Consider the following 11713-nt stretch of genomic DNA (forward strand, 5'->3'; position numbering starts at 1 on the left):
CCCTCTCCTCTGTCATCATCCTTTTGGACCTGTCTGCTGCATTCGACACGGTGAATCATCAGATCCTCCTTCGCACTCTCCAAGAACTTGGAGTTTCAGGCTCTGCACTTTCCCTCCTCACCTCATACCTCAAAGACCGCACCTACAGGGTTACTTGGAGAGGGTCTGAGTCCGACCCTTGTCAATTAATTACAGGGGTCCCTCAGGGCTCTGTTCTCGGTCCCCTCCTCTTCTCCTTTTACACAAACTCGCTCGGATCTGTCATTAGCCCGCATGGTTTTTCATACCACTGCTACGCTGAAGACACCCAATTAATTCTGTCCTTTCCCCGCTCAGAGACCCAGGTCGTCGCACGCATCTCTGCTTGTCTAGCTGACATCTCTCAGTGGATGTCTGCTCATCACCTCAAGCTCAACCTTGACAAGACTGAACTGCTTTTCCTTCCGGGAAAATATTGTCCCACTCTTGACCTAACAATCAACATCGGCACCTCAGTTGTTTCCCCGACTCAGACTGCAAGGAATCTGGGTGTGACCCTAGATAACAACCTGTCCTTCACTGCAAACATCGCTACTACAACCCGCTGCTGCAGATACACGCTTTACAACATCAGGAAGATACGTCCCCAGCTGACTCAGAAAGCGACTCAGGTTCTGGTCCAGGCTCTCGTCATCTCACGCCTAGACTACTGCAACTCCCTCCTGGCTGGTCTACCTGCATGTGCCATCCGACCTCTGCAGCTCATCCAGAATGCAGCGGCTCGCCTGGTCTTCAACCTTCCTAAATTCTCCCACACCACTCCGCTCCTCCGCTCCCTTCACTGGCTTCCGGTAACTGCTAGAATCCACTTCAAGACAATGGTACTTGCGTACCATGCTGCAAATGGATCTGGCCCTTCCTACATCCAGGACATGGTTAAACCGTACACCCCAGCACGTGCACTCCGCTCTGCATCAACCAAACGGCTCGCTGCACCCTCGCTGCGAAGGGGACCCAAGTTCCCATCAGCAAAAACACGTGGGTTTGCTGTCCTGGCTCCAAGATGGTGGAATGAGCTCCCCATTGACATCAGGACGGCAGATAGCTTACACACCTTCCGGCGCAGACTGAAAACTCATCTCTTTCGACTCCACTTCGAGCGATAGAACTATTAACAAAGCACTTATATACTAATAAAGGACTGGCTTACCTAAAGCCAGTTGAGTAGCACTTGAAATGTTTTTGCTCTATGAAGCCTGATGTACTTATATGATTCTGTTTTCTTCAAGTTTGTATTTTGTTGGTCGAACGCACTTATTGTAAGTCGCTTTGGATAAAAGCGTCAGCTAAATGCAATGTAATGTCATATTATTCTGAAATAGAGCAATCTGCACAACGACTACTTCTACTTTTGGTGCTTTAATTATATTTTGAAGCTAATACTTTTTCTACTTTTACTTGATAAATATTTTGCATGCAGGACTTTAACTGTAACAGAGTTTTCCTACACTCTGGTACTTTTACTCAAATAGAAGATCTGAGTACTTTTCCCACCTCTGCACACGGCATCATATAAACATATATTTCTCTTGCATTTGTAGCTATGAGACAATATATATATAATATATATGTCAATGTGATAAACTAAATCCTCGTTAAATGAAACTGTTGGATCAGTGCAGTTATCGCTCTGTGATTAAAGCAATGGTTGTGCAAACGTGAACTCATATGAATGTTTCATCAGTGTGTCCTTAGATGACCACTGGAACCTTGATCTGTTGACTGTGTTCATGTGCCTGGGAGTATACTACGTGGTATTCAGTGATTGGATGCTGATCATGATTATTGATTGACTTTGGGGGAAGATATCATACAAATAGCTCAGCTTTAAGGGTTTTTATCTACAGACACTTCTTGAAGTTCTGAGATCAAGTAACTTCGACTCAGTTATTTTGTTGGTACAAAATTTCTATTCTCACCGGGAATCAGGGTAAGCATTTCAATTCTCATTCCTACTATTTAAAAAAAATTAAAATCTTGTATGTTTCTAACATTTTGTATTAATATTAATGTTTTGCAGCGGTGGAAGAAATATTTGGCTCCTTTACTTAGGTAAAAGTACTAATACTGCAATGTAAATTACTCCATTGCAAGGAAAATACTGCATTGAGAATGCTACTTAAGTAAACGTTTTAAGTATGATATATATAAAAAAAACTCTAAATCCAAAAAAATCTTCACATTTGAAAAGCTAGAACTGTGACAGATATTTACCCTCAAAAATGTATTAAACAATTAGTATAAGCAAAAACAGAAATTCTGGTTAATAATCTGGGGAGATTTACTCCTAGGATCAAACCGGAGGTCACAAGTAATGTAATGCACTTTTCAGTGACCTCCGAAAAAACTACTGACAGACTTCAGCTCATCCAAAACTCTGCAGCTCAAATGATCAGAAACATATTCATGGGGTGGCAGGAGATTTTGAGGGGTGGCATCCCCTGGCAGAAGTATATGCTGATTTAATCGCAGTCATATCAATCAATGTTAACTTGGAAAGCCACAATATTGATATTTTAACTCAATAAGGTGAGAATTAGGTGACATTATTGTGGCACTACATGAATCCTTAAATATAAATATATAAGGTGGCAGACATAATTTAATGAATTTTAAATGAACAATAACTGAATGAGTTTGTTTCACTCTTAGACCAGCAGGGGTACCAAATCTATGCAGACTGCTGCAATAAGTACATTAATTAACTGTCTCATCGATGTTTGTCTGAATTAATATGATAATATTAACAATCATATCATTCCTATCAGCTGTCAATCACTGTTATGATTCACATATTCAGTGTTATTATTAAATAAACTATATGTTTTGGAGGAGTTAATGATGAATGTTCCTCAAGATGCTTGCTCACCCTCCTTCAAATTTGAAAGACAAGTAATCACGATCATATATCAAAATTCAAAAGATTCAAAGGAACAGTTCAGCGGCCCACGACTTTAATGCAAACAGTTACAACCTTGACTTTACATCAGAAAGAACAAACATTGAAGAAGTGACTAACTGCATCAGTTAGGGTTAGAAAACGTGTATTCAGCTAAAACCAGTGGCGAGCCGTGACTTTTATACCTAGGCCCACAAAACAACATCATTTATATAAACACCTATCATGACAGGGCACCCACAGACAAGTAACAATTACAAATGAATTAAGTCGGCACGGCGGCCCACATTGAAAATGACTTAGGCCTACCTTTGATGATCAAATCACTGAAACACAAAGTCCATCCTCCTGTCCTTTTGGATGAAGCACTTGCGGGTCATTCAGCTGATCCTTTGCCACTCCAGTTTATTATAAATCTATCCATCATAAATCTATGGATTAGATTTATGATTAGAAAATAATAAAAGTAGGGTAGACATGTGGATATTATCCGGCTGAACAAAACGTGCATTTATCTGACAGGTTCGTTCCACAGACCTTATTTCAAGCTATTTTCCAAAATCCTATGGAGAAATCCCATTGCTTTCTGTCGAGGGAACCGGAGCGCAGCTTACTTCCTGGTTTTAGGACGCGTCACTGCAGCTCTTTATACACATGTATAAACTTCACAGTGGGCGGAACTTGATACATGATATGCAGAAAGAGCATGAGCAGCATACAAGCATTTACCACATGGCAGTACAATGTAGCAGCTACGACATATAAAGTGCAAGAGGAGATGCCCCTGTGTTAAAGTGCATTTAGCGGTGATTGCACATCTGTTTTGTTTCTCAACCATTCTTTGAGTTGACCTTTAAAGCTATTGAGAGTGGGACAATCCCGTATCTCAGTTGGGAGGCTATTCCAGAATGAGCTGCCTTTAATGGAGAGGACATTTTGTCCAAAAGTGGTCCGTCTGCGGTGGACTTCAGTCTCCTCTGGTTTCATTTATAGAAACTGAAGCATATCGCTCCGAAAGATGGTCGTGTATAAAACAGGAAGTTACGTTAATAAGACATGTATACAATTGCAATGAAAGTAACAAAAACAATGCCGTCTCCTTTTCAGGTTCTAATAACACAAATTGTGTTATTTACATAAACTATTCATATTGCAAATACAGTTTTTAACCAGGAAGGGAAGACGGACATGGACATGACCCATGTGATTTGCAATATCACAATATATCGTATCGCAACACTTAGCATATCGTAGAATCGCAATACTATTGTATCGTGGCTTAAGTATCGTGGCTTAAGTATCGTGATAGTATCGTATCGTGGGGAGCCTGGTGATTCCCACCCCTAATAGTTACTGATGCATTGAAACTTAAGCAAACTCTGAATACTATGTGAAGAGCAAATAGTTTCGTACACTATACGCTGTTGGATAATATAACAAATAGAATGTTTATAAAATGATATTCCCTGTTTTAAAATATCTATTAAAGTTAGTTTTAGTTTTAAAGTATTAGGACACTATTTTCCATTCCTGCCGGTGTAGTGCAGTAGAAGTATAAAGCAGGTTATATTGGGAATACTAATTATAGTATCTTTAAATTGTACTTAAATGTAATAACCTACATTCCACCTACATGAGTTGTTTTAGTTCATTATTATCAAAGTTACTTTACATAATATTAAACCGATATTATTGGTAATACATTGGTGTGTATTGAGTGATCTTTAGCATACTTCCTGGCATTAACTTGGATGACTCCTATAATCAAATCCACAAGAAAAGGGAACTGAAATACATGTGCATGGGAGTAAACCCAATAAGATTGCAGTGTAAGGATCCTCATTTGCATTTGTCCTACTTTATATTGCAACTGAAGCGCAACAAAATCCCTTTGGATAAATAGAGATCGATCTTGTCTTAATATTGAACTCTAACTTGTTGAACTTTACCGTTACAATCACTGATCCTGCCTTTCTAACAGTAAGACAAATGTAAAATATGGTCATTTTTTAAATGATATTCTGTTAACGATATCCTCTCGCTCTACCAGAAAGATGAAGCTCTGTGTTGTCCTTCTGCTGCTGCTCCTGCAGACGTGCTCAGTCTCCACTTATCGTAAGTATGATCCGAGAGGGTTAACATACAAATTGAATTATCTGGACGTTTTTGCTCCAAAATCCCTGTAGTTGTTGCAAAAGCTTAATAAGATAAAGATAAAAAGATTAAAACACATATTCATTAGCAAGTTAAATATTGACTAAAGCTTTAGGACAATTTTATTATGATGTTTAAAAATAAATAAACTCAGTTGGATTCTAAATCAGAAGATTGTAATCTGCTCACATTAAATATATACACTTTATGTTTTGCAGCCTTGATAACTAGTCTGATTTCTCCAATTGTTGTTTTATACTCGGACTGAATCAGCACACCACTTCCTCTTTTTGCTGACTTCTCTGCAAAAACTTCCTGCAGGATTTTTGTATTGTGTAGAAAGTTTTTAGGCCGATTCGTATCGATTATACTGTTGCTCAAGGCATTGCAATGTAAGCAAACATGTGCAAATGACCGAATAGACACTAAACACATACACTGAACAAAAATATAAACGCAACACTTTTGTTTTTGCTCCCATTTTTCATGAGATGAACTCAAAGATCTAAAACATTTTCTATAAACACAAAATAACCATTTCTCTCAAATGTTGTTCACAAATCTGATAAGATCTGTGATAGTGAGCACTTCTCCTTTGCTGAGATAATCCATCCCACCTCACAGGTGTGGCATATCAAGATGCTGATTAGACAGCATGATTATTGCACAGGTGTGCCTTAGGCTGGCCACAATAAAAGGCCACTCTGAAACGTGCAGTTTTGCTTTATTGGGGGGGTCTGGGGGGGTACGAAAACCAGTCAGTATCTGGTGTGAGGGGTAGGGTTAGGGTTAGGGTAATGTTGTGAATCGAGTGGCCCGTGGTGGTGGTGGGGTTATGGTATGGGCAGGCGTATGTTATGGACGACGAACACAGGCCACTCGATTCACAACATTACCCTAACCCTACCCCTACCCCTCACACCAGATACTGACTGGTTTTCGGACCCCCCCAGACCCCCCCAATAAAGCAAAACAGCACGTTTCAGAGTGGCCTTTTATTGTGGCCAGCCTAAGGCACACCTGTGCAATAATCATGCTGTCTAATCAGCATCTTGATATGCCACACCTGTGAGGTGGGATGGATTATCTCGGCAAAGGAGAAGTGCTCACTATCACAGATTTTATCAGATTTGTGAACAATATTTGAGAGAAATGGTTATTTTGTGTTTATAGAAAATGTTTTAGATCTTTGAGTTCATCTCATGAAAAATGGGAGCAAAAACAAAAGTGTTGCGTTTATATTTTTGTTCAGTGTAGAAACTATTTAGCAACACTACTGCAAATGCACACAGTACAACCAAACTCACATTACACAAAGACAGACATAAATGCAAAATATTTGGAAATTAAGCGCCCGCGTCTATAATGTTCAGTATTCAAACACAGGTCATATATCAAGCTAATAAGCAATAATTAACTCCATGACCGATTAACTCTCCCAACAACTTACAGCCTTTCTATGACTGTAATGTTTCTCATATGCTGTTTTCTTTGGAGTGTCGTGAGTACTCAGGACCATCTCAAAGTTATCTATTGAAACACTGACATACCTCTGTCTTCTCTCTAGAAAACGTGGCCATGCGCGGAAAAGCGACCCAGTCAAACCATTATGAATTTGGATTTGCCAGCAACGCTATTGATGGAAACCGTGACAATAAGTTCCTTTCTGGATCGTGCAGCCACACTGTTGAAGAAAACAACCCCTGGTGGAGAGTGGACCTGCTGGAGCCCTACGTCGTCACCTCCGTCACCATCTCCAACAGACTAGACTGCTGTTCAGAAAGGCTTGTGGGGGCACAGATCCACATCGGCAACTCTTTAGACAACAATGGTGCATCAAACCCAGTGTAAGACATTTCCTGTACACATTTTATTCATTTGTTTTGTGTAACTGTCTGAGCATTTAGTTTATATTCTCCTCTCCCCTGTTAATTGCTCACTACCAGTAGACAGAGGTGTATTAAGATGCTTTACTTGAGTACAAGTACAGATACCCATAGTTTCAAAATATTTCATTACAAGGGAAAGTTCTGCATTCAAAAGGTTTCTTAAGTAAAAGTACAAAAGTATTATCAGCAAAATGTACTTAATGATTACATTTACATATGTATGTAATATTTCTAGATATATTAATGCATTAAGAAGCATTTTACAAGTTTAATTGTATTTATATGATTTGACTGTTTTGTGACTTACAGAGTTAGTCCCCTAGTTTAATTGTTAGAGATACATTTAGTTAAAAGTAGCTAAAGCTGTTTAATGAATGTACTGGAATAAAATGACATTATTTCCGTATTGAAATGTAGAGGAGTAGGAGGAGAAAGTAGAATTAAATGGAAATACTCAAGTTAAGTACAAGTACCTCTGAATTGTAAATGTACTACCCACCTCTGCCAGTAGATTCTCATAGAAACTGTTCCTAAATGTTTCAACCATGTCATTTTACCTATTTGCATTGCTTATCAAAAATATAGGCAATGCTGAAGTGCGTTGAACTTGCATCGTCTTTAATATCTCGCAGTGGGTGCCCCCTGATTGCAAAAAGGAGTCCGATTGTATAGAAGTCTATTATGAAATTACCAGTTACCTTTTATCTAACTGGTGAAGCCTTGGGGGTATAACATGTCATTCATGTTCTTCTTTCTTTCTCAATTTTGTTCTCTTTCTTTTAGGGTTGGTACAATTTCTACAATCGAGGCATTGTACACTCTGACTTTCACTCATCGCGTGGAGGGACGCTATGTGACTGTGCATATACCGGGTGAAGGAAAGAGCCTTGCCCTCTGTGAGGTGGAAGTCTACGGGTACCATGCCCCAACTGGTGAGGGTTTGGGATCTTACATAAATAATGTGTGATTTCCATCCAAACAAGGAACTGTCATATCAGCCAAGTGGCTGAAAAGTTAACTCAATGCAGAAGTGCCTTGAACCTGCATTCGTTCTAAAAGTCTGATTGTGTAGAAGTCTATGAACATTTTCCTGCAACTCACTTGATGTATTACCGCTGGAAAGAGTGTAACTATTAGTTTATGATCTCAATTGTTTGTTTCAAGTCTTCTTCAATCCAGCATGATGTTGAAGTTGTAAAATATGGTCCCATTGATAGGAACAAGAGAAAGGATGTACCAGCCTCTCATGTCACTTATGATTACTAAAACAGGTCTTCTTTTATTTAAAGTTTAATTTGCCAAAACTGACATTTAGTTAAACTTAGTGCAGTTGTAGTTATATATAAATTTAACTAAAGACTCAATATATTATAGCCTATAATATTACTTTAATTCCTCTTTTCCAATAACAAATAACTATATGGTAATTATTTGTTTATATATGGTGGGGTTATCCCTTTTGTGTCCTTCATCCTGACGGCAAATCTTTTGAGAGTCATGGTGAAACAGTATAATAAAAAACAATCTGCATCAGGAGTCATACATGTTATTGATTTAACAATTTTTTTGTTGCAGAAGAGAACCTGGCCATTCAAGGAAAAGCCGCACAGTCATCACTGTATTCGTTTTACAATGCATATTATGCCATTGATGGGAGTCGGGACTCCAAGTTCGATGATGGTTCGAATGTGATGTCCTGCAGTGTCACAACCCAGGAATCGAACCCCTGGTGGAGGCTGACTCTGCCCAAAACACACAAAGTGTTTTCTGTTAAGATAACCAACCGATATCAAGTCCATGAACGACTCGATGGAGCAGAGATCCGCATTGGAGATTCTCTTGTAAACAATGGTGCTGAAAATCCCAGGTAACGTAGAGCCTGTCCTATTACAATACTAATATTAAAAAGTCACTACATTGGTATTTTGTTGGAACACGTTTGAGGAACAATTATTCAGCTTTTCTCTCTCAAGTTTACCTGGTGCTACATTTTGGATTAAAAATCCTTACATTGCCAAGAAATAGGATTGGAGCGGAATACCCTTCATTTATGAATGATTCCTGCAATGTGTTCTGATCTGATCACAGGAATGGACAAATACCAAGGTCGTCAAATGAAAGGCCTGATCGAGGGTCGTCAATTGTGATTCTGTGACATGATTTGAAAACATTTATTTAAACATTACTGAAATATACATATTGTTAATTATCAAGCCCTAATTAAAATATCTGCAACCAACATTCTAACCAAGTAAAGCGTAGAAACCTAATGACGCTTTGAGTGCATGTTGAACTTAAAATGAAAAGCCTATTACTTCAGTAAACCCTTCCTGAGGTTAACGTAGTGATTTCTGCTTCTTCTACAGGTTTGCTGTAATCACCAGCATCCCGGCAGGTGAAACTGTTGAGTTCCAGGTTCCCAACGGGATGGACGGCCGCTATGTTTACATAGGTATCACTGGAAGAAAGGAGTTCCTGACCCTCTGTGAGGTGGAGGTGTTTGGCTCTGCACTGGATTAGCATTCAATGAAATGGATTTGCAAAGATTCTGTAATGTGTACACAAAGCATCCAAAATAAAATGTGCATCTTAAATATCATTGTCTGCATGACGTCAAGATTTACTGGTGGAGATTGCAACAAAAGTCTGCCTTGACTTTTGCTTTTACACATGACTTGTACACCTTCTGTGAATGTGCTTGTCTTATGTCATAAGAAAATAACTGATTGTTTTCCTATCAATCATTTAAAACCAGTGAAGGCAAGTTTTTTATTTTTTTAAATACAGACAAAATAGACAAATATTATAAAAGACATCTGAAAGCTTTCTTACCCAAAGTTAGATCAGAAGATCAATCCCCATCATGTCTGTAAGAGTGGTATCTTGATAACTGATGGGCCACAAACAATATTAAAGTTCAAACAACTAATGTATGTCTGGAGGCCCACACAAACACCAGTTTCCTCTGTATGCCTGAGCTGTTTATGTGTTTTCTATAGAAAGCATTAATAACAAGACTTCCTTTGGCAGAAAATACAATAAGAAAGAAATATAACCTTGTTAGGGCCATACAGTTGTATCTCACAAAGACATCGGATATTTACAAAAAAGTTCTGACAGGGCACAGTTAGAGGCAGTCTACTTGTTTTGCCATAAAAAACACAACTCTTTCTGTCATTTTATAACTGGATTAAGAATGAAAGTTTGCCTGCTGAAAGCTGAATGATATGCAGTAACAATTGTATTTCAAAGCTTCCAAACATGGGAAGAGAATTGTCCAAAGACTCTTAAAACACTGCTGGCTTCTAAAGAAACATCTTAACAACTTTTGAAAACTACAACTACAGCAACATGTGGATTAATGAAGTTTAATATAATCAAGTGTTGAATCAGACTTTAGTTCCACCTGGAGTAAATCCACAAGCTACCCTGCAGTATACAACGTCATTCAAACTAGCTGCACCTTTACCAGCTTTGAGAACACTTTCATGATCAATCATTATAAAACATATCATATACACAGAAACTGCCCTCCTTGCTGTCACTGAGGAACTGCACACTGATAAAGCAGCATCCCTCTCCTCTGTCATCATCCTTCTGGACCTGTCTGCTGCATTCGACACGGTGAATCATCAGATCCTCCTTCGCACTCTCCAAGAACTTGGAGTTTCAGGCTCTGCACTTTCCCTCCTCACCTCATACCTCAAAGACCGCACCTACAGGGTTACTTGGAGAGGGTCCGAGTCCGACCCTTGTCAATTAACTACAGGGGTCCCTCAGAGCTCTGTTCTTGGTCCCCTCCTCTTCTCCTTGTACACAAACTCGCTCGGATCTGTCATTAGCCCGCATGGTTTTTCATACCACTGCTACGCTGAAGACACCCTGTTAATTCTGTCCTTTCCCCGCTCAGAGACCCAGGTCGTCGCACGCATCTCTGCTTGTCTAGCTGACATCTCTCAGTGGATGTCTGATCATCACCTCAAGCTCAACCTTGACAAGACTGAACTGCTTTTCCTTCCGGGAAAATATTGTCCCACTCTTGACCTAACAATCAACATTGGCACCTGTGCTGTAGGCTAGGGAAGGCTAAGCCTTCCCAAATATTTGTGTAACTGCATCCTGGTAAAATAAAAATATGTCTTTGACATTAGCGCTGCTATGCAGCCACCTGTGCCCTGTACCACGAAGCCAGTTCAACAGACCCTGGATATGCTCGAGTTATCTTAACTAACCCTAACAAACGCGATCTCGCTAAACGGTCCTACGGCGCTGGTTATCAACTCGGTAAATCAAGCCAGGGTTTCTCTCTCCAGCTGAGAACGCGTTCACGTGAAAGGGGCGGGGTTAGCTACATTTGACCAATCACAAACAGGGACAAGTGTACTGACAGCGCAGCGTCATACTTCATTAATGAAAAGTAAACTAATATTAGACAAATATGAACTTTAACCTCTTAAGCCCCAAGCCTGTTTTTCAGGTTTCAGGCTCGAAAAATGACATGCCCAAAACAAAGGACTATAACTTAACTTCTAAAAGGGTTATATGAATAATTTCTTTTTTCAAAGCAAGGTCACATCTGTGAGTTGGATGTAGAAGTGTCAGAATCAATAAAGATGTTTCAGTGTCAGAGTAAATCCAGATGGAACATAGTCAAAAAGTGTACATTTTTGTTTCCGCCCAAATAAAACCCATTACTTATAGTGAAAATCACCCTTGGATGATGGGTTAGTAG

At 39.3% G+C, this 11713-nt stretch overlaps 1 protein-coding gene across 2 annotated transcripts; it reads left to right on the top strand.

The window, feature by feature from the left end:
- Nucleotides 1-1758: 1758 nt before the first annotated feature.
- On the top strand, nt 1759-9580 carry LOC117560974. 2 transcript variants are annotated; one of them, XM_034238139.1, is made up of 6 exons: nt 1759-1969; nt 4989-5053; nt 6660-6939; nt 7765-7913; nt 8557-8848; nt 9348-9580. In XM_034238139.1, the coding sequence occupies exons 2-6, from the start codon at nt 4993-4995 to the stop codon at nt 9499-9501; spliced, it is 936 nt and encodes a 311-aa protein (XP_034094030.1). In that variant the 5' UTR covers nt 1759-1969; nt 4989-4992; the 3' UTR covers nt 9502-9580. The 2 variants fall into 2 exon arrangements, with proteins under 2 accessions (XP_034094030.1, XP_034094031.1); XM_034238140.1 differs by lacking the exon at nt 1759-1969 and adding an exon at nt 2060-2091.
- Nucleotides 9581-11713: the final 2133 nt, after the last annotated feature.

This window comes from Gymnodraco acuticeps, unplaced genomic scaffold (assembly GCF_902827175.1).
Source record: "Gymnodraco acuticeps unplaced genomic scaffold, fGymAcu1.1, whole genome shotgun sequence".
Classification (NCBI taxonomy): domain Eukaryota; kingdom Metazoa; phylum Chordata; class Actinopteri; order Perciformes; family Bathydraconidae; genus Gymnodraco; species Gymnodraco acuticeps.

What these genes read in the sequence shown, in the direction of transcription:
- LOC117560974 (XM_034238139.1), top strand. Translation starts at nt 4,993, where the DNA reads ATGAAGCTCTGTGTTGTCCTTCTGCTGCTGCTCCTGCAGACGTGCTCA. An exon ending in AATGGTGCATCAAACCCAGT is followed by an intron (nt 6,940 to 7,764) that starts GTAAGACATTTC and finishes TCTTTCTTTTAG; the next exon opens with GGTTGGTACAATTTCTACAA. An exon ending in CGGGTACCATGCCCCAACTG is followed by an intron (nt 7,914 to 8,556) that starts GTGAGGGTTTGG and finishes TTTTTGTTGCAG; the next exon opens with AAGAGAACCTGGCCATTCAA.